Source organism: Piliocolobus tephrosceles, chromosome 1 (assembly GCF_002776525.5).
Source record: "Piliocolobus tephrosceles isolate RC106 chromosome 1, ASM277652v3, whole genome shotgun sequence".
In the NCBI taxonomy this organism is placed as follows: Eukaryota; Metazoa; Chordata; class Mammalia; order Primates; family Cercopithecidae; genus Piliocolobus; species Piliocolobus tephrosceles.
In genome coordinates this window covers 11,092,084-11,116,307 of record NC_045434.1, presented here as the reverse complement: position 1 = coordinate 11,116,307, position 24,224 = coordinate 11,092,084, and the positions used below count along the sequence as shown (strand labels likewise).

The 24,224-nt window shown below is 36.6% G+C and overlaps 1 protein-coding gene across 1 annotated transcript in view; it reads left to right on the top strand.

Annotated features, from left to right (window-relative positions):
* RYR2 (ryanodine receptor 2) overlaps positions 1-24,224 on the top strand; it is a 557,611-nt gene that overhangs the window by 175,876 nt on the left and 357,511 nt on the right. The window contains exons 15-17 of the mRNA XM_031934901.1: positions 5,459-5,642; positions 7,636-7,771; positions 21,180-21,275. Coding sequence (XP_031790761.1) covers positions 5,459-5,642; positions 7,636-7,771; positions 21,180-21,275 — 416 coding nt within the window. The remainder of the gene's footprint in view (positions 1-5,458; positions 5,643-7,635; positions 7,772-21,179; positions 21,276-24,224) is intronic.

The following is a 24,224-nucleotide window of genomic DNA, read 5'->3' as shown; positions in this document are numbered from 1 at the left end:
TATTGGTTTATTAGCTGTAATACTTTATTTGTATTTTAGTGGTTACTTACGGGTTAAAGCTGTAATACTTTGTTTGTATTTTAGTGGTTACTTATGGTTTATAGTATATATCTTTAATTTGTCACAGTCTACCTTTAATTGATATTTTGTCACTCTATGAATAGTGTAAGAACATTATAATATTATACTTCCCTCCCAGTTTTTGCAGTTTGTCATATATTTTACATTTATAGTTGTTATTAATTCTACACTATATTTTTATTTAAACAGTCAATTAGTTTCTAAAGAGTTTTTAAATAACAAAAACATCTATATTTGCACATATAGTTATCATTTCTAGTGCTCTTTTTTTGTGTGTGTGGATCTGTATTTCCTTCAGGTATTGTTTTCTTCTGCCTGAAGGATTTTTTTTTTTTTTTTTTTTTTTTTGGAGACAGAGTCTCTGTCACCCAGGCTGGAGTGGCACAATCTCGGCTCACTGCAACCTCCACCTCCCAGGTTCAAGTGATTTTCCTGCTTCAGCCTCCCAAGTAGCTGAGACTACAGGCACCCGCCACCACGCCTGGCTAATTTTTTGTGTTTTTAGTAGAGACGGGGTTTCACCATGTTAGCCAGGATGGTTTCCATCTCCTGACCTCGTGATCCGCCCTCCTCAGCCTCCCAAAGTGCTGGGATTACAGACATGAGCCACTGTGCCCAGCCAAAGGACTTAACATTTCTTATCATGAAAGTCTGCTAGAGATAGACACTTTCGGTTTTGTGCAACTGAAAATGTGTTCTTTGCCTTCATTTTAAGTGATATTTTTGCTGTGTACAGCATTCTAGATTGACAATTTTTTTTCTTTTGGTTGACTAATTTTACTCCCTATTGATGATTGTATTTTATAGTTCTTTATATGCCTGCTTATTTTTGTTTAGTTACCAGACATTGTGAATTTGTTAGATGCTGGCTGTTTTTATATTCCTGTAAATATTCTTGGGCTTTTTCCTGGGATGCTGTTAAGTTACCTAGAAAGAGTTTGATTTGTTTGGATCTTGCCTTTAGAGTTTTCTGAGAGGGAAGAGCAGTGTTTAGTCTAGGGCAAATTATTCCCCACTATTGAGACAAGACCCTCTGAATATTCTATCCAGTGCCCCATGAATGGCAAAGTTTTCCAGTCTGGCTGCTGGGGACAGGCGCTCTTTCAGGTTCGGTGTGAGGGCCAGTTGTTGTTCCCTCTCATCCTTTCAGCTGATTCTGTTCCCTGCCTTGAGTGGTTTTCTCATGATGTTCTCATCAGTGTTCTGCTGAATATTGGAGGGAGACCTTCTGTAGGTCTCCAGGGTTCTCTCTTGTGAGCCCTCTCCTCTCTCTGTCCTGTGGATTCTAGCAACTTTGGTCTCCCTGGAGGCCCAGCAGTGTCTCTTCAACTCATGGAGACTGTCAGGCCACACCTGGGTTCCCTTCCTGCTCCAAGACCTGGAAATTATCCTAGGCAGTAAACTGAGGCAGCTGTAGGACTCACCTGATTTGTTTCTCATTCCTCAGGAGTTCCTGTGCTTTATTCATTGCTATCCAGTGTCTTGAAAGTTTTCATGTTTTTTTGGTCCCCACCCCCACCCCCACCCCCCATTATACTTTGTCTGTTTTTTGGGTTACTTCAGAGGGAAGGTAAATCCTGTCCTGTCACTTTATCTCGGCCAAATGTCACTCACATCTAGGTGACATGTGCAGTGCTTATTTCCAGATGAGATTCCTTGTTCCCCTTGGGAAATGTAGTCTAGAACCTCTTTGCTGATTCTGCGTTGATTTTTTTCTCTTTTAGCTATCCTCCTCATTACAATCCCATCACAAATTTGCCATATTTTTCTGAGTTATCTAACATCTGCTTTTAACAGTGTCTCTCCCTTGTGATCACCTGAGAAGTGCCATGGATAATCACAACGAACCTTTGTTTCTCTTATGTTTAACTGACCTTGATCATGTATTAGCTTTTTCAACAATTAAATTTTAATTAAGCTTTGGTTTATTCTCTTTGTTTCTTTTCTATATTTACCCTTTAGTTATATTATTTAACTCCAGTAATCATGTTTATATTGCACATATTTATATTGCATATATATGTTTATATTGCATATATATATCCAGTAATCATGTTTATATTGCATATATATATATTTACTTTTTTACTTTACAAATTTTACTTAAATGCACATCAGTATTACCTATTATAAGTCCCAAATTTAGGCTGGGCACAGTGGTGACTCACACCTATAATCCTAGCACTTTGGGAGGCCAAGGTGGGTGGATCACTTGAGGCCAGGAGTTTATCAACAGAGAGTAAACTATATTGTATTCTACATTCTATACAACAGAATGCTATGCAACCAGTAAAATGATAAGACTTACAAAGTAGCAAATTGGGCTGGGTGTGGTGGCTCACACTTGTAATCGCAGCACTTTGGGAGGCTGAGGCTGCCACGTCACTTGAGGTTAGTAATTTGAAAGCAGCCTCGCCAACAGGGACGAAACCCCATCTCTACCAAAAATACAAAAATTAGCTGGATATGGTGGGCATGCACCTGTAATCCCAGCTATTCTGGAGGCTGAGGCTTGAGAATCGCTTAAACCTTGAACCCAGGAGGCAGAGGTTGCAGTGAGCCAAGATCGTACCACTGCACTCCAGCCTGGGTGACAGGGTGAAACTCTGTCTAAAAAAAAACAATGAGAAGTCCTGAATTTATGTGATTTTTTAATATGTTCAGAAGCTTTGAAAAGTTTTACATGATTACTGAGCATTTTAATGAGCATATGCTTTTAAATAAAAATTTTATTCCTTTTATCACATTTGTGAAAGTACCAAGTCTTTAAAATCTCAGTATTTTTACAGTATTTTCACCCAAGTATTTTTCAGTTATTTTTTACTATTAATTTTATTAATGCCAATTTAGTTAATTTGTATTAAGAGACTAATTTTAAAACTTTTACCTTTTAGAAATAGAGTCAGTATTATTTAATCATTTGTGTTTTTCTTATGTGGTTTATATTCTGAGAGCCTTCTGTCTTTTGTGGTTGTGGTAGTACTGAGTGTGTGTGTGTGTGTGTGTGTGTGTGTGTGTGTGTGTGTGTGTTCGTGTTGTCTGCAGGGGAGGGGGCTCTCTTATTTTGGCCTGGGGTGGGGAATATAGAATATATATGTATATAAAATATATATATAAAATACATAAAATGTGTGTGTATATTTCTAGTAGCAATACCATGAGCATTTAAGTAATACATAATATGTGTGTATACATGGAAGTGTATAAACATATATGTAATTATACATTATAATGGATATATTATATAGTATATTATAAAGTATAGTATATATTATACTATTCTATATGATCATATATATAATTAATAGTTTATATTAGTATATATATAATATACTATACTACCCAATAGTATAATTAACAATAGTATATACTATACTATATATAGTATATATTATACATTATATAATATAGTATATGCTATACACTATAGAGTATATTACACATTACTATATCAGCATATACTATTAGTATATACTAATAGTATATACTATATATAATGTATAACAAATATATACAATAAATATATATAATATATCATATGTTTTATATATACTATATATGTTTTCATTTTTCTTCTGGATATATTCATAAACATATTCTTGAAGTAAATGAGAGAGGGGAGGAGCCTGTATTTGTTAGGTAATAATATAGTTGAATCTTTAAATTATGAAATGTAGTCATAGGGTTAATAGCTTTCATTTTTACTCTGGCAGAGTGTGATTCTACTACTTTTGGATTTCTGGATGATTTTTTTTTCCCCGATTATATTTTTTGTTCTTGATAAATTCAGATGATATTCATCTCTTTATTAGATGAAAGCCCTAAAACATAACATAATTAATAATTTTAGAAGTTTGGACAACATTTCTTCTGACAAGAGACTTCTCTTACAAAGTAAATGAATAGTTACATTCCTCATGGTAGATATGTTTATTTCAATATAATAACCTAAAGACTGACATTTACTGTTGTTTTCACTTAAATTTGAAAATGTGGATACTGAATCATTTTTGAATTGTATTCACTTATTAAGAGTTGAGTTTGAATTTTTTATACATTTATTTATGTTTAATTGGAGTTAATGGGGTAAAATATTTAGAAAAATACTTCATTACATGTGAAATTTTCTTGTTAAAGGGGAAAAATAATTTTCTGCTGAGAAGTCATTCTTGCTTTTTGGGTACAGAAGAACTTATAGAGGTGATAAAACTTGGGGGTAGATGAATTCTACCTCCAAGATCAGTTGATATAACTGATATAGAACTTCAGGCAAAAACTTTAAAATAGTTGTACAGTTTCACTATTTCTACTGTTTGATAAGGCTGAAATCAAATATTCCAAAATCATTAACAATCTTTGTGGAAGTGATGACACATTTTAAATAATGTTTTAAAACTATAAATTTCAAAGCTAATTCTCATTAATGAGTATTTTATTGTTTTATAACGTAAGTTCCAACATAGTCAGAAAATTAGAAACATTTGCTTGGGATAAAATGTTACCATACAGTTTTGCTGATACAGAGAGCAGTAATGGAAGTGTAATATTTCTATGCATTAACAACTTGTCATGGCTATAGAATATTGTGGTATCAACTACAGTAGAGGTACTGTCCCATTCTTTTATTGTATGCATTGTGCTTTTTAAACCGTTTTATTTCGAAATACTTTTGATTTGTAGACATCATGTTTTAAAGTTCTTTTCAGATACATTCAAAGCTATGAGTTTAAAAACTGAGAATCTCAGTAAGCTCAACAAATTAACACATTTACATGCCAGTAATGTACCTTTCTTCCCAGGTTAGAAAATACTTCATGATGTTTTTGTTAATATAATTTTTAAATGCATTTCTTTCAGATAATAGAAAAGCATTTTAATATATATTTACTGATTAATAAGCAAATTTTCTAAATTAACATCATTAGAATATATTTTTGAACTCACAGGAATTAAACAGAATGGCAAGCTAGGGTCCATGAAAACTTAGGCATTCCTTTTAGAAAACAAACCACAAGGAAATGTCAGAATTATGAATCTGGGAAGATGCAGCCTGAATGCTTAAAGTGTGTAGCTTTCCGGTGAAAATCAACTGGTTTCTGAACATTTCAACTATTGGTTTTGTAGGCCTGTTCCTGTGGCCTATAAGGTTATTCTCTAGATGACTGGCTGTGGATACTGGTTTTTATAACATAACATTACACAGTTTCTGACTTGAATAAGAATTCCTTATCGCTGCTTGAGGACCAGGAGGACCTTTCTGACATGTCCCTTTTACAGTGGTGTAGGGAGAGAGATTAATCCTGAAATCATCCATAAATGGAAAAATGATACAGTTGTGAATCACTGACAATAGAGAAATGTTTATGGTTTATTTTAGGGGCCTTGATGCTCTCAGCAAGAAAGCGAAGGCTTCCACCGTCGATTTGCCTATAGAATCCGTAAGTCTAAGTCTGCAGGATCTCATTGGCTACTTTCACCCCCCTGATGAGCATTTAGAACATGAAGACAAACAGAACAGACTACGAGCCCTGAAGAATCGGCAAAATCTCTTCCAGGAAGAGGTGCGTTTCTATCAACGCTCATTTCTCTTCTGTTGTTCTCTTGTAAAAACAGCTTCTTGGTTGGGAAAATTCTCCATCTATTTGACCATCTTTGCATTTTGCAATATAGAGGAGAAAGTATACTACTGAACAGGAGAAACAGCCCTTAGAGAAATCTAGACATGGTTTTTATTTATTTATACTATCCGTGAATATTAATTTAAAAACATGAATCTTTTCATTCTCCTGGCAAGAGACATTTACTCTCTGCTCAGCCCTCACCCTGGTCTTTTGCAAGTTTTCTTCATGTGGGTTATATCAATTAAGAATCTTAAAGTGTCTATAAGAATAAAGGCTTTAGAAAGCATCAGGGCTTTCAAACTATTCAGCAGGTTCTTGGGTGCTCCTTGGAAATGGCCCGGGATGTATAGGAAGCGTTGTGTTGGGGATGGAAGCTGTCAAGAGAGGGCTACCAGAGTAGGCTGAGCTCCAGGGGCCCTACTTGGACAGAGCAACCCTACCCTTCCCCTTTGCATCGATTACATTTCCATGTATGATTGTCTTACACCAAAAGTTTCACTGCTAAAAAGAACTCAAGTGTCACATTTTATAAACAATAAAAGAAGGACCAAATGATAGATCTAATGTTCTAATATAGTCAGAAGCTTCAGTGGAGACTACCAGGGTTGATGGGATAAATCAGGCTAGTTCAGCTGGATTCCCATTCTTTTCAATGTATCTTGTATGGAGAATAATGATTTTTTTCTGAATAAATACTTAGCTTTGTAAAAGTAACAAAACAGATTATTCATTGAGTACACATGGACACAAAGAGGGGAACAATAAATACCAGGGCCTCCTTGAGGGAGGAGAGTGGGAGGAGGGCAAGGGTCGAGAAACTACGTATCAGGTACTGTGCTCATTACCTGGGTGATGAAATCGTTTATACATCAAACCCGTGACACACAATGTACCCACGTAACAAACCTGCACATGTAACCCCCAAAGCCTAAAATAAAAGTTGTGACAGAGAGAAATGAAACTAAAAAACAAAATCAAAAATTGTTATTACTAGGTTCTCATAATCCCTGTCTACTTTTAAAGCTGTTTTCTAATATCTCATCAGAAACTCTTGAAACTGACATAACTTTTTGAGGACATTCCCACTGGGTATTCAAAAGAAATGACCTATCTGGAGACCTCAATGGCACGAAAGCAAAAAAGTATCAACATAAACCAATAATAACATGGACAAGTTTATTGGGAGCTTTCACATACACCAAATTGTTAGACTCTTTTACAATGCTGCATTTATTTAATATCTGGAAGAAGAAAAATTAAATATTGGGTCGTAAAAATTAAAATATTAATTTAGTTTTTTTCCCAACTTCTCATATAAGACAATCTGGATGGCGACTTGGAAATGTACTTAGGTCCATGGTATCTCTTAAATTCTGTGTGAAATAAGTTAGTTGGATTAGATAGTGGTTTATAGCTCTTTATGTGGTTTGCTACACTTTTTACAACCTTGATCTACCAATAATAATAAAAATAAAGCATAATTTCAATCTCAGGCTGTATCTTACAAAGTTCATTATAATGCAAAAATGCATTATAGCATTTTTGATTTGCTTTAAAAATACCTTTTCATGAGCTTTACCTGATTTACTATATCTTTAATTTAATAATAATAATAATACTAATGCCTATCTAAGAATAAGGATCTGCTCTTACGGTCACTTAACAATAGAATGCCATAAGTATGAAGTACATATTTGTAGGTTGTTCTTCCACTGTTTGATGATGACATTCAGAATTTAAAATCCACTTGAATTATCTGAAGAACATTTCATTTCACATGCAAATGTGTGTCTTCCTGTCCTTTGAATGATCACAATTTTCTTTATGATTAGTAGGTGAACCTTCAGCCAGACTTCTAGTTTTAAATCAGCTTAGCATTTTTAGTCTGTAAGCAGAATGACAGTTTTAGATGTCTTTTTTTTTAACCTTCCAGGGAATGATCAACCTCGTACTCGAGTGCATAGACCGATTGCACGTCTACAGCAGCGCAGCACACTTTGCCGATGTTGCCGGGCGAGAAGCAGGGGAGTCTTGGAAATCCATTCTGAATTCTCTGTATGAGTTGCTGGGTAAGAAGCATGATTGGGTTCACAACAATGGAGTTATGTCTATTTAAAATGTCCATAAATGGGCTACGTGTGGTGGCTCATGCCTGTAATTCCAACAATTTCGGAGGCTGAGGTGGGAGGATCATTTGAGGCCAGGAGTTTCAGACAAGCCTGGACAACATGGCAAGACCCCATCTCTACAAAAAATAAAATAAAATAAACACAAAAAATAATCACATAATAGCTACAACAATTTTATGACATGCCTCTTAATTGAGACTTAAATTTTACTTTAGTGGGCTAAATCAAATGGTGCTTAGTATTAAAATCCATCTCTGAGTGAGAAAGGTAGCTAGAGAAGTAGATTTGCCTTTGGTTAAAGGAGGTGAAAGTCATTCAGGGTGCAGTCTTTGCAGATAAGGGGCCTTTATATGGATATGTATTAAAAATGTCCTTTTTGGTTTTGGAGTTAGTTCCACAAGGGTCCCTCTTATTTCCTTCCATTCTCATCTTATCAGTGATCTGCTCCAGTCTTCTCTCTATTCTTTATAAGATCTCCCTTTGGCAACTTCTGAGTACGCCTGACATTGATTAAGTGACAGTTGTTGTGGTTTGCTCTGCATTCCTGTGGGCTCTCTGCAAACACAAGTCCTCATTATTTTTGACCTCCGGTAGCTTCTACTTGTCTCTTGTCAAAAACTAAAGGGTGTGAGATTTTTACCTTATTTGCAAGCTAGTAAGTTAGCCTGCAGTTAGGGTAAAGAGGGACAGTTTAGTAGTCAAAGAAATGGCTGTAGCTGTAGAGATTGGCTGTAGTGCCAATTCTCTGAGCCCCAGTTCTCAAAGGACAATGTGAAGGGGCAGATGACACCTACACATGCAGCTGGTTGAGTCACAGAAAAGGAATCCTGAGTTCAGGGAGCATGAGTTAGTTACACTGGACAGAAAGCCTGCCTGGCCTTTGCTGTGGCTGGAGACGTCTCCCTCTCACATGGTCTCTTGCTGCAAACATCCTGGAAAAGATTTCCTGAAACAAAGTTTTCCAATGACTTGTTTGCAAGACGTGCAAAAACAGAGACCACGGGGAATGGTCTCTTTCTCCACCCTAACCTTCACCTCCAAAATCTCAGATTCATCCTGTATGTCGCAACTGTTACGTCACTTCCCTGTTTAGACAGTGTTCACAATTCTATAACATTCTAGAAGATAAAGTTCACCTGGTTGCCCCTGATATATGAGGCCCCAGTAAACCCTTCCAGCCTTCTATTTTCCCAGTCCCCTTACCCCTACCCCCTTACTTGAGCCACATCACAGTTTCCAGAACTTTCCATACAGATCATACCTCTGGGACATTCTCTCACTTTTTTCAGAATTGTTGTATAGCCTTCAAGACCCAGTTCACGTGTCACTGTCTTTTAAAGTTACTCTTGATGACCGGGCATGGTGGCTCACACCTGTAATCTCATCACTTTGGGAGGCTGAGGCAGGCAGATTACCTGAGGTCAGGAGTTCGAGACCAGCCTGACCAACACGGTGAAACCCTGTCTCTACGAAACAAACAAAAAATCAGCTGGGTAGCCGGGAGTGGTAGCGGGAGCCTGTAATCCCAGCTACTCAGGAGACTGAGGAAGGAGAACCATTTGAATCCGGGAAGTGGAGGTTGTAGTGAGCCGAGATTGCGCCACTGCACTCCAGCCTGGGTGACAGAATGAGACTCCATCCCAAACAAAAACAAAAATAAAGTTACTCTTGATGTTTCTCCCACCTCTTAAGTATAATTAAACCTTCCTTCTCTGGTTTCTTGCAACTAAGTTTTACCTGTACTTTATAGCAGTTGTCACATTTCTTATTTACTTATAAGTGTTATTGATTTCTAAGGCAAGAATAGCATCTTCCTGGTTTTTGTATCTCTGTTATTTAACTGAATGTCTGGCACACAGAAGACACTCAATAAATGTGTATTCATTAAATGACTTAAGTTCTGATAAAATAGGAAAGTATACCTAACTATAGAAAGGAGATAATGCAAAAAAAAAAAAAGTTATTAAAAAAAAGAAAAAAGATAATGCATTTTTAATGGAAAGAATGAAGGATAGTCAAAATATTTGAAAGTTCTTTGCAATCTAATTAAATGTCATTAAAATTTATAGAGTCATAATACAACCTAGCAAATAAAACTCTTGTGCCTATTAGAATTGTTAATATGTTTTCATTAGGTGGGCTATTTGATATGCCATTAAAATTAAACACTTGCAGTTTGGTACTTTCAGACTAAAATGTAACATGTGCCTGCCATTTCTGAGAACAGGACCAGGGATATTGAGGTTTTATAGGAATTTGGATTCATTATTTTACCCACAGTAATCATCGAGATAAAGATTTTGTGAGGCCAAAATTCTAATGACTGCATTTCTTTGCAAATGCAGAAGTTATAGCACTAAATTTCATAATATAGCAGAGACTAAAGTGCAGTGGTGTTTTTAACACCACAGACTACCTTCTTCACTTGGTATAAGATTAATTTCTTAGATAAACTCGACGCTTAAGTAAAGCGTTGCATCACCTAGCCTGGGAAGCGTAGGAAAACCCTCTAGATAATAATAAAAACTAGCTGGATGCAGTGGCTCACGTGTGTAGTCCCAGCTATGTAGGGGGCTGAACTGGTAGGATTGCTTGAGGCCAGAAGTTTGAGGCCAGCCTGGGCAACCATCTCTAAATTTAAAAAAGAAGAATTTTATGTATGTATGTTTGAGGGTAGAAAGTGTTATGTGCAGAAAGAACGTTGTTTTTGTAGGTAAATCTAGAAAATATGCATCTTACTTTTCTTTTCATATCAACTCTTTTTAAAGCCTCTGTTAATTGGTTCCTTCAACAGGTATTGTATCCATGAGTAACAAAAATGAATAGAAAGAATTCTATTTTTTGATATAACCGTAGAAAAAGTCCATTGCCAAAGAGTTAGCACTTCAGCTTTATCCTTCTGAGCTACTTATTTCTCAAGCCAATCCTCCCTTTACCTCCACAGAGTTATTTGGGGATTAAATTTGATTATTTTAGAACCTACAAAAGTAACATTAATAGACTTTACAAAATGTTGGGGACTTGGTGGGTATGAACACAGTTCCTGCTCCTAATTAGTTTTGAGGTTGGCTTTTACTGGAACATGGCTAGAGGTGTGATTTTAAAATGGCTTACCTATTTAAATAGAAAGAGAAAGGAACTCTTATAGGTGGAGTGATGTTTCTATCGGGATGTGTTCAGTTGGAAATAACAGAATACCCAAACGCAAGCTGGCTTCAACAACAGAGGGGATTTGGGGCTTGCATAGCTCACAGTCTCCCAGTGGGTTTGACACAATGGCTCCATCTGATCTCCAGAACAAGCTTCTTTATGTCTCCACTCTACCTTCCATGGGATCATCTTCTTCCAGTGCTGGCTTTTCTTGATGGCCTCAACTGTCTGCTATCAGCTCCTAGTACTGCGTACTTTCTTTCTGACATGAGAAAAGTGAAAGAGGGCTTGTTGCAGAAGTAATACCTCGAGAAAGAGTGCGCTATTTCCTAAAATCCCCAAATACAGTGCTCCTTGCATGTCATTAGCCCAAAATGTGTCTGGCCATTCCTGAACCAGTCATTCTGGCAAGAGTAGAGAAATTTTACCAACACTGGTCTTGACTGATCAGGGACCCACTCTTGAAACTGAGTCAAGTCCTTGGACTGTCCATCTGTGGTACAGGGAATGAATGTTATAGAGGATGCTGCCCAGGAAGCTGAAGTTTCCATCCCAAATGTTGACTCGTATACTTATTCAAAGGGTTTTATCAACTGAATTCTAATCGGAATGCTTTTATTCACTACCTAGCACTATGTTTGAATAGAGTAGACAGTCAATAAATATTTGCTTGAATTATTTAATGAATACATTACAGAGATTTCCATTGACTTCTGTAGCAGGGTGGATTTGGCTATCAATTTAGTGTATTAAAAACCAGTGGACCTCTTACTCCTCTTTCATTAGGTTCCTTTCTTGAAAAATAAACACCTGACCTTTCATTCAGGCATCTAGCAAGTGGCACCTGTTGTTACTATAAATATTACCTGTAAAATGGCAATAATCATTCCCCTCATAAGGTTGTTGAGTGGCTTAAATGTTATAATGTATAGAAAATGCTCAGCATCACATATTATTGTTCTTCTTATCATTATTCCCATTTCTTTTGGATACTTGTTGTCATCCTTTCCCTTGTTAACATAGCAAAGCTTTTGTCTCCAACCTCTTGCTCCGTTCTTCTTGCTGTTGTTTTGCTTTACAAAGATGTCCTAGAAAAGAAACTTTACTTCGATTTGTTGGATATAGCAAAGAATGTTATGGATTAGCCAATAGAGCACATAGAATCATGATTATTGTAGGTGTATACTGGTTCTTGTTTTCCTCATCGGAAAATGGCAGGAACAAGGTTTGCTTTATCACTATCCTTAGACTGCAGATTTTATGTTTTATTATTCTACCCGTTTTTTTTCCCGAGATGGAGTCTCGCTCTGTCGCCCAGGCTGGAGTGCAGTGGCCGGATCTCGGCTCACTGCAAGCTCCGCCTCCCGGGTTTACGCCATTCTCCTGCCTCAGCCTCCGGAGTAGCTGGGACTACAGGCGCCCGCCACCTCGCCCGGCTAGTTTTTTGTATCTTTTAGTAGAGATGGGGTTTCACCGTGTTAGCCAAGATGGTCTCGATCTCCTGACCTCGTGATCCGCCCGTCTCGGCCTCCCAAAGTGCTGGGATTACAGACTTGAGCCACCGCGCCTGGCCTGTTCTACCCGTTTTTGAACACAGCATCACATATCTGCATCTTTACCATCTGGTATACAGCTAAATACTTCAGATATCAATGATATTCACATATGGTAAAATTTGTGGTTAATCTCTTTACCTCCACTCCTTCTCCTTTCCAGTCTTTACTCAGACCTCAGGGAGCTCTCACACACTTCTCAGGAACTTTGAGAGACTCTCTGACCTGGTTTACACCCTTCTTCTAAGAAGAAGGGTCTGGTCTGTCCCTTCCTTTCACCAGCAGCCAGATGTTGCTGGTCTGTCTCTAACCTCTCTGTATTGCATTCTTTGAGTTCTTGGTCTGGTCTGTCCCTTCCTTTCACCTTTGATGTCGCTGATTCTGTCTAGTTAGGGGGCTACAACTTGGGAGAGAGATCTTGATATTTTATTTTTCATTATTCTGAATCTATTAACATGCATTACTTTATAACTGAAAAAAGTAATTAACATGTATCTCATGTCAGATAATTGACAGTAAAAGTAAAAACTGAATGTATTAATTACAGTCGAGTAAAAAGAAAAAACAAAACATTTATATATTAGTGCAAATGAAGAGACTCTCTTCTCATAATCTACGTGGTAATTTTAGTGGGAGGTGCGGTGTTTCCGATGGATAGAGTTATGAGAGGTTTTTTAATGTTTTTGAGTTCTTATGATTTTCTTTTTGTGTTATAGTGAGCATCGATTTCATGACCAGAAAAAGGTGACAAATGCAACTTTATGTTAAATTTTGACATGCAAAAGACTTCAGAAGCATCTGCTGCCAATATTTTTCACTGAATTCATTGTAATCATAAGATAGCCATATATACCTAAATATATACTTCAGTTTGTCTGGAAAAGTCTCAGATCTGCAGCAATAATTGGAGTCCTATAAGACATGTGTATCTACCTTTCCTTCTTTATTTGGCTATCAAAACCTTTGGTTCAAATATTAACTCCAAATTTGTTAAGCCTCCTTCCCATTATTCCAAATAAGTGGACCATAGATTCTCTCCTGGAGTTATACGTGTAATAAGCCACTGTCTTTGTATTTTTTCTTCAGTGTGTTTATTTTTCATGGAGAGAAAACCAAGAAGGTGGGAAGGAGAATCTATAACAATTTTGCATTTTTCATGTGTTTTAGGTGGAGAATGACAAAGGTAGATTTATGAGCCTGCTGTTTGGAATACCTCAGGATCTTAGAAACAGCGATACTCATAGTTGGAAAGGCATCGCTGTGGCATGCTTTCATACATCTTTTCTGACATCCACATGATTAATCTGTGGGATGCTTGCAAGACAGAATGATTTTCTAAAGATGTCTGAGAAATGGCTCTTTGGCAAACTTTCCTGTGAATACTCATTTTCTGAAGATTCAAAGTATGAAACCAACAAGGATAGATTGCTGCTCTTTGAGTGTGGCCAAAATGAATGCTTGAAGACTTGGAAAGGATACAGCCATTAGCCATTATTTTTGCACATCCAGACCATTTTCCCAGTGTCTCAGGGAGGCAGATCTCCCTAAATGCCATAAAACATTGAGAAAAGGCAGTCAAGAGGTGAAAAATAAGGAAATGGGCTTTAGACATACACACATCAGGTGTTGTTCTAATGTTTGTGCATCTAGATAGTTCCCATCTTGTTCTTCAGGAAGTCTCAGAAACGTAATAAACAAGACACATCCTTTAAAATGTTCAGCTTGGTAAGTCTCATTGTCCCTCACCCTTGCAAGTCCCTGGGTAGGAGTCCTCAAACTCCAGTTTACAAGATCCCCAAATGCAGGGACAGCACTCCAAGCTCTCCAAGAAGTTTCAATGCATTATCTTCTTAGATTCTTCAGTACATTCTGAAGTGTTCTGTTTTGTTTGTTTAATGGGTTTTGGTTTTTTTCAGGCTTAGCAGCATCTACTTGTTAATCTCAGTATTTTGAAAAATGTTTCTAGATTTTAGTCCAATTAGCCCCTCATTTTTCTGTGCTGCGTAGGGCCTGTTACTTAGTGTTTCCAAACTTTGAATATAAACTTCAAGAGGGATGTTGTTTCATTTGTTCTGTATCTCCAGCACCTAGAGCAATGCTTGACACCAAGCAGGGAATCAGTATTTGTTGTGTCAGTTTTTAAAGTGAAGGTAATTTCTTGGAATTTCTTTAAATCTAAATTTTTCTGTAAGTCTCAGATTTTTTTTAGTCTTTTGTGAAATTTTGAGTTCAAGAATTTAAAGACATTGAAGCATGAAGCCTCCGGGGATAGGACGATTCTAATAAAACAGATGAATATTGCATGATTCCACTTATAAGAAGTATCTAGAATGATTAAATTCATAGAATTAAAGAATGGGGCCAGGCAAAGTGACTCATTTCTGTAATCTCATAATTTGGGAGGCCAAGGCAGTGGGATCACTTGAGGCCAGGAGTTGGAGACCATTCTGGGCAATGTAGCGAGACCCCGTCTCTACAGGAAGTTTAAAAATTAGCTGGATGCAGTGGCATGTGTGCCAGTAATCCCAGCTACTGAGGAGGCTGAGGCGGGAGGATCACTTGAGCCCAGGAGGTCGAGGCTGCCGTGAGCTATGATTTTGCCACTTCACTCCAGCTTGGATGGCAGAGTGAGAATCTGTCTCAAAAAGCAAAACAAAACAAAACAAAACAAAAATCAAAAGATCGGAATGGTGATTGTCCAGGGACTGAGGAGTGTGGAATGGGTAGTTGCCAATCAGTGGATATAGAATTTCAGTTAAGCAAAATGAATTAAGTTCTAGAGATATACTGTATGACATTGTACTAAGAGGCAACGATACTGTATTGTGCACTTTGAAATTTGTTAAAATGATAGATCTCATGTTAAATATTCTTACCACGGGAAACTAAATTGTTAAAAAGTAAAGAAATGCAGAATAGTGTATTTGTTTTTAACAACCATTTTTTATTAATTGTGAATATTGTATGACTTTCATATTCTAATTGGATAAAAGTGTAGGGATTTAATTAGTTATTTAAAATTAATAAAACTGGTTTGGTGAATTAGCATTTCCTTCTTAAGAGCTTAATTCAAAGCTCTTTTGTATTACTTAAGTTGGACTGCAGTTATTTAACCACTGATATTCTTATTTTATAGGAGAGTGGACACTATCCATTCAGTTATGTTCAGAAATACCATACCTACTAAGTTACAGACACCATATCAAATGTAATAAAACAGAGTGTCACCTATAAAATAGCTTAAAATATCATAGAAGATGACCTGTAAGTCATTGGATTGTGTTTATTCACATTTTATTTGAGCCTATATTCACAGGGCCAGCTGTAGTGCCTTATATTCACATTGACATTTCTTAAATATATGAGAACAAAGACCTATATGGAAGGTAAAAGATCTTAAGTTAGTCTTTAATTAGACAGCGATTAAAGAGTATTGTAAAGTTTTAGGGAAAAACATTTGTCTTTTGTGTTTGTACTTGACGCACCATATGAAGTTGCCGTTGCACTTGGGAGACGACAGTGGTGCTCGGAGACCATCTCTTAATGAGAGCCACTATGGATACTGATGCCATGGTTTTCCGTTTGATTTTTGGAAAGACATTCACTTTATTGTACTATTTGGTATTAAAATTAATACATTTTAGATAAGGAAGAAGTAAGAAAAATTAGGAAGGTGGAAACTAGTCTTCAACTTCACCACTCATTTTAATGTATAACCTTTAAAAATGTTGCCTTAAATATTTATCACGTTATACACGCACAGAACATTTTGCACACCTGCATGCATGCTTGCGCAATAACATTGTATGTGCGTATCTGTGCACATCTTTGCAGCAAGACATCACCTATTCCTTCCTCCCCTTGAAGATTTGCTCATCTTGCTCCAAATTCCAGGTTCATGGACTAAGATAGTGAAAAGGCTTTTCTTTGATGTTGGTATGTTTCAGGGGTTTATTTGGTTACAATTTTTCAGACTTCTATGCTTTCTTATTGTTGTCTATTTTTTCTCCAAGAGTGAAATTGTAGCCACAGAACATCACCTCTTCACATCCTGACTTCCATTCTTATTGAGCATTTGTAATTTTTTTGACAGAATTTATTGCAGGTTCAAAGGGTCACTGTGAAAGATCATATTACAGGACATGGCCCTTTTTTTTTCCTCTCTTGGGTCCATTCTTCTTCCACCTTATTTTGGAATAAGAAAATGTACCTTTTTGACCTGGGGAAGCAGTCCCACTAACCTCAGTCTTCCTCAAGGTCTCTGTTTCTATGTCAGTCCCTTATCAAGATATTTTTCCCCAGAATATCAGCTCTCATTCTCTAAGAAATATTCTGAAAAATAGTTTTCTCCATGCTGTACATGTACTTATATTCAGTGGATACATTTACTTTACACAAATGGAATCATGCTATCAATGTTCTTTTATGGCAGATGTTTTCAGTTAATTCTATATTGTGGGCCTCTATCTTTGGCAGTAACTATAAACCTTCATCAGGCTTTAGCAGATGTACACTTCTGTGCTGAAGGAATGTCACCATTTATTTATTTAGGCACACTTAGGCTATTCCAGTATTTTGCTATTATAAAGAGTGTTGTGATGAGCTTCCTTGTATTTCTCTGCATACTTTTCCATTACTTAGAAATTCACATAACTTATTTCTTCTTAACTGACTGGATGAATTATAATAATTCACAGACACCATTTATCTGTAAAATATATTGGTACCCATGGCATGCGCCTACATACACACGCACACACACACACACACACACACACGCACATGCATGCAGGCACGATGTTCAGGAGACACTATTTTACTGAGTTAACTTTTTTTCATTAGAAATGTATACATTTTCATAGTATATTGAGATTGTTTTATCTTTGACTCATTAACAGATTTCCTGATATATTTTTGTGTCTTTGGAGGAATGAATCTCCACTTGAATGAAATGTTGCTAATGTATTGCTAAATTTGAATTATAAATACTAAATGTATATTGCTAAATTTGATTTAATTTCATTCATATATAAATTTATATAATATTTTTGGATTTATATTTATAAGTAAGAGTTCTTGTTTTGTAATGTGTGCTTTGATATCAATATCACTGATACTGTCTTTGTGAAATCATCAGAGAAGTTTCCTTAGTTTTTTGGCTTTAGAATACGGTCATGTGTCACTTACTCATTGGACTAGTTCTAAGGAAAACATCTTGCAAACATCATGGAACTTACACAAACCTCCGTGTTACAGCCTACTGCAGAGCTACGCTATATGGGATAGCCTAATGCGTGGCTACGCTGTACGGGATAGCTGCTATGGGATAGCGCAGGAGCTACTGCTCCTGCGCTTCGTAACCTATGGCTGTACATATGTACAGCAATGTGTACAGCATATTACCATACTGAATGAGCAGTTGTAGCACAGTGGTATTTGTATCTAAGCATAGAAAAGGTACAGTAAAAATACAGTCTTATGGGGTTAAGGCACGATCATTTTATCTGTTTCATTGTTGACCAAATCATTGTTATGCAGCATATGAAGTAGTATAGAAATTACTTATTTATTTGTGTGAAAAAGCTTTTGGTCTTTGATATGCTTTTCAATATTACTCATGATTTATTATTCTGTTTAGGTATTCTCCCTTCTATGGGGTCAGTTTTAGTGAAAAAAAAAAAAACCTATCTGTATGTCTATGTATCTATATATGGTTGTGCTTATAATTCCTTTGTTTTTTGAGATAGGGTCTCACTCCACCACCCAGGGTGGAGTGCAGTGGTGATATCATGGCTCATGGCAGCCTTGACCTTCCAGGCTCACGCAATCTTCCCTCCTCAGCCTCCCAAGTAGCTAAGACCACAGGCATGTACCACTATGCCTGGAAAATTTTTTTTTAAATTTTTGTGCAGACTGGGTCATGCTATGTGGCCCAGGCTGGTCATAAACTCCTGGCCTCAAGTGATCCTCCCACCTTGGCTCCCAAAGTGCTGGGATTACAGGCATGAGCCGTCACGTCTGGTGTAATGCCCTTTTCTTAATTTTATCCTTTTTTCCTTCTCTTTTTGATTAAAGTGGTAGTTGGTAGTCAGCTTATATTTAAAAAATAGCCCTTGAATGTATTCTTGATCAATCTTACTATTATATCAATTATTTCTATTTCTAATGCATTAATTTCTACTTTTATTGCTATTTATTTTTTCTATTTTACTGATATTTATTTGATGTTCTTTTTCTCTATTTCAAAAGACTTATTTGCCATTTTTCACCCAACTGCTTAGCAATTAAAGTGTTTAATTTTGCCTTGAGTACACTTTTGGCCATTTACCATTGGTTGTGTTAGGTATTTATTAGATATTTTACCATTTATTAGATATTTACCATTGGTTGTTGGTTGTGTTTGATACTTATAGATATTTTATATTATGGTATTGATTCCATCATTGACCCAAGAGTTATTAAGGAGAGAGTTTAAAGTTTTATATGCTTTGGTTTTATTTTCATTCCTGCTTTTCTTACTAAATTCTGACATAGTTCTGTCAGAGAACATGGTTTATACCGCGTCTGTTTGCAGTAAATTTAATGAAATTTTCTTTGTGGCTCACTCTATAATTTTCTTAAATGCCCCATGGCTTATTAAAAGAGTTCATTCTTACACTATTAGTTTCTTTCAAGAATCACTTATGTTATATATATATCATTTTAGATAGATAATATGATAATGATACATGTTTTATATATACCTATATAATTTTAGATAATACAATAGATAGCTTATATATAATTTTATATAGCTATATATAATTATATATGTTATATATAAAATCAGTTTTACAAAATCAGAAATAAAATGAAAAGCATGAGTGAAGTTTTAAACAAAAGGGACTCTTAAAATTCAAAAACTTTATCATGTCCTTTTTCCTAATTGTTATTGTTCTAAATTGGGAACAGATATTCTTACGGAATAAAATTAGAAGTTCTGCTTAACACATAGTACTTCTCGTTCCTCTGCTATCTTCCACCCCTATCTTTTGTTCGCTGTACTCTGCAGTCTGTGAGTATATCTCACTGGCTGGCTCTTAGGGGAGGCTGCCGGACCCAGAGCCAGAGGAGAGCCTGAGTAATTAGTATATTAGCTCTAAATCTCTGTACAAATGTCACGGAGGCTCTATACACAAAAAAGCTCTTCTCATGCAGTTGGCGTCTTTTCTGTGTGTTTCTTTTCTTACTCTCAGGTCAGATAATAACTTTATTTCTTTATTTTTGGAAAGAGGGAACATGAAGGACATCTTTAAGTTTAATTGTACACTGTAACTGTAGGGTCTTTTCCCTCCTACTCTTAACAGGAAGGTTAACAGGCAGTAGCCTCAAACTTCACTTCTTCAAACAGCTTGCATCAGCTACCAGATTTTCTCTCTCTTTTTTTTTTTTTTGAGAGAGAGTCTCGCACTGTCACCCAGGCTGGAGTGCAATGGCGTGATCTTGGCTTACTGCAACATCCACCTCCCAGGTTCAAGCGATTCTTCTGCCTCAGCCTCCCGAGTAGCTGGGATTACAGGCACCCACCACCATGCCTGGCTAATTTTTTGCATTTTTAGTAGAGATGGGGTTTCACTATGTTGGTCAGGCTGGTCTCAAGTTCCTGATCTCATGATCTGCCTGCCTCAGCCTCCCAAAGTGCTCGGATTACAGGTGTGAGCCACCGTGCCTGGCCTACCAGAGTTTCAATAGCAATTATTCTTATGGAGACATGTTTCTCTCTTTAAATATCGTATTGTCTAAAAGTCTTGCCATCCCTTCGTAAGCAATTGTACTGTTTCTGAATAAACATAGGGGTATAAGAGTAGAAAATATTTACCAGGCTTGCTTTGAATTTAATGATTTTGAAAAATTAAAGGTTTAAAATTGAATGTATAAACTAGGCTGAAAGAGATCAGAAACATCACATAGGAATTTTATTTAAAATGGGTTATTCAATCAAAGAAGTGTAGAAAACAGTAGTCTGAGCCAAGCTAGAATCGGTTTCTTTACTGCAGAATTTCAGGTCTTTAATATGCATTGTGAATCTCTAAATCCAAGGAAATGATATAAGAAAATAAAAGGGTTTCAAAGTTAGTGGCTATTGGTCTTCTCATCCATTATTTAACATAACATTTAGTTATATCTCTCTGTATACCTATTAGAGTTATAACTGCTGGTTATATCTCCTAGTATTTTGTGGTTCATTTTCAGAAAAACTGATTTGCTCTTTTTATTATATAGGTAAGCAAATTGGGCTTGAGAGAGACAGAATAATTTAATCTCATGGCTAATTAAAAGCAATGGGTATTAGAACCCAAGTGAGGGAACTCCTAGGAGACTGGTTTTTCCATTACCCATCATTGTTACCGCCCCATGTGAAATTTACTTTCCAAAATTACATTCCTTCTAATGAGAAGTGGTTTTCTTCAGTCTCAATTAATAATTATTAATTTGTCTTTAATGTCTCAGTGTTGTATATGTATGTGTATATATGTTTGTATAAGTTTTAGATTTAACATGAAGATATTTTGTTCTTGATCCAATATTTTAGGGCCGCTATTAGCTTATCTCAATTTTCGAGCTAGAAAATGACATAAAGGTGAAATCTATTTCTTCTTTTGCAGCGGCTCTAATTAGAGGAAATCGTAAGAACTGTGCTCAGTTTTCCGGCTCCCTTGACTGGTTGATCAGCAGATTGGAAAGACTGGAAGCTTCTTCGGGTATGTTTTCTAGTTTTCTCCTTGTTGTGATCACTCCTATTTTTCTTTTCTTCATGTCCTTTAAGACAAAACAACAACAACAACAACAACAAAAAACTTTGAGTGGGATGTGGTGGTGTGTACTGAGTCCCAGATACTCAGGAGGCTGAGGTAGGAGGATCGCTTGAGGCCAGGAGTTTGAGGCTGTAGTGCACTATGGTCACTGCACTCCGACATGGACAACATACTGAGGCCCCATCTCTAAAAAACAAAAACAAGAACCTCTGATGTTTGGTGTAATATTAAGTGTTTTCCTTTTAAATTATGTTAAGTATTTTTATTTATCGAGAAATCATTAGTATTTTCATTGGTCATTTCTGAATAGTCATCTAACAATATCATGTCCATTTATATTTTAAAAAGCTATAAATAAGCTTTATAAATAAAAGCTCAGAAAAACACTGAAGAGCCAGAATTCGCATTCTTTTTCAAATTGATGACTGCTAGTCTATTCTATAAATAAAAAGATCAGTTTGGAGTTCTCATTGTTTTCCTTGTATTCGAAAGATTATTTGGATAGATTGGGGAGAAAATTTGTTTTCCAAATCCTAGAGCATAATATTTTATTTAAAGGAAATTTAGTAAATACTCACAAATGATCTATGTAATAGTAAAATATTTACAGGCAGTCAACTCGGTACACATGTCTCTAACAAGATGTTAGTTTTGTTTCGGTATTGTGGACTTATCAATGACTGTGATGATTTATCAGTGATTTCAGACTTACCAGTATTAAATCAGTGATTTGAACTTGTTAGAGCTCTCTAGTTCAAACATAATTGTTTGAACTCTCTAGTGCCATAGATGGCCTCAGTGACACCCAGATGAATCTACTGCTTTTCCATCTGTTTGCACAGTATTTCATTATTTACCCTTCTCTATCACTAATGCCCTCTTATGCTACTTATTTTTCCTCTCAGTTTCCTTCTTTAGTAATGAACTTCTTGAAGATAGGGGCGTGGTTTCGTTCATCTTTGTTCTCTCTGGATCTACCATACCATCTGGCACCTATAGGTGTTTAGTATTGTTTGTTGAATGAATAGATGGATGAATGTTAAAATTCACTCAAAAAATACTACTGTCCATACAAAATAGTTCTGCGACTTTTTCATGATAAAGACCCACTCAGGGACAGGTTTGTTGGAATTGAATGAATAGAGACAGAGAAACAGCTATGATTAGAGAGAGTAATTTTAAGTCACAGAGAAAAATTTGTAGAGTTTAGATAGTGGAGGACAAAAATTTATAGAGTTTAGATAGTGGAGGACAAAAATTTGTAGAGTTTAGATAGTGGAGGACAAAAATTTGAGTCACAATGAGTACTTGGGCACTGCTAGATCATTGGGTAGCAGAAGTAAGATAGAAATGGAGATTGTTATAATAAAAACAAAAATAATTATGAGATGAGGGTGTTAAGAGTATCATAACATGAATGTAGTGACTGGGCATTAATTGCAGAATATATTAAGGAAAAACCTGTAACTACTAGGAGAGAGAGTGACCAAGTAAGTGGTACTGAAGCAAAGTCATTGTCTGGGGTAAATACCTGAGATTCATTGTCTTGCACCAAGAAAATTAAGGACACGGACATATACACACAAGGAGTGAGTTTAGGAGCAGAGGTTTAATAGGCAAAAGAAAGAGAAAGGAGAACAGCTCTTTCAGAGAGAGAGAGAGGGAGAGGTAGGGGGAGAGAGAGAGAGGAGAGAGAGAGAGAGAGACAGAGAGACAGAGAGAGACAGAGAGCGAGCCTGAATGAGAAATCTGGCCTGCACCAGAGTGCACCAGATTTTATAGGCAGGCTTGAGGAGGTGGTGTCTGATTTGCATAGGGCCTGGTGTGACATTTACATAACATGCCAGGAAGGCTGGCCACCTCACCCTAATTTTAGGCAAATGGGCTTTCCACTTGGCAGGTGCCATGTTGCCTGCTCCTTACTGTACACGTGGCTGGCAAGGAGACGGGAACATAGAGCCGCCATTTTGAACATGCTTAGTCCCAGGTAGCCTTTCCCTATTGGCACAACTGCTGGCATTCACCCGTGGATGCTTCCAACTTGCTTGTCTATGTCTGCAGCTCGATTTTGCAGGCTGCTCTTTGTTAGAAAAGAAAATGATTTGGGGACTGCTTTTCACCAAAAGCTAAACCTTACCAAGGACTCCTGTACCCTCACTATCTGCCTGAATAATTTCTCCTTAACTCCTGTATCAGGAACAAGATGGTGGCATAGATTGCAAAAATGGATAAATGTTTAGGGCAAAATGTCCAGAATCACTGGGAAGCTACAGAAGACATTTTAAAAATGCTCATCTCTTCTGCTGGACCCAGTGGTATCTGTAAAGCGATAGGTGCAGGGCGGCCTGAGAGCAGAGTGTTAACACTGGCTGAATCAACTGTGCAGCAAAATGTTTAACTCGAAACCAGAGAGAGAGAGAAGACATGAAAAGAGCCAAGCATCCTTTAAGGTCAACCAAGTAGAGTCCAGTGTTTTTAGAGTCTTCAGTTTGGTCAGTTATAGGCACAATTTCATCAGATACAAATTATTATTTGCTGTTGTCTTTTTCCAGTCAATCTGTTGATTGCAGGCATTCCTACTGAAAAGGGAAGCCCTGTGCTCAGAGATAACATAATGAAAGTCAAGGGAAAGAAGGACCCTTAGAGAATATGTAATCTAACATTCTTACTTTAGAGGAAAAGAAATTGAGGCAAAGAACATTTAAATGACTGACTCGAAATCCTACAATTAATTGTTGTTACTGCGAAGGTTAGAACTCAGCTCCCTAGCATCAGACTTGAAATATGTCCATGATACTTCGTAGCTCCTGTTTTTAAAGTATCTAAAATATATTTTGCTAAAGATTTTTTCTACTGTAGTTAACATTTATGGTTTTAATAAACTGTTTTTTCCCC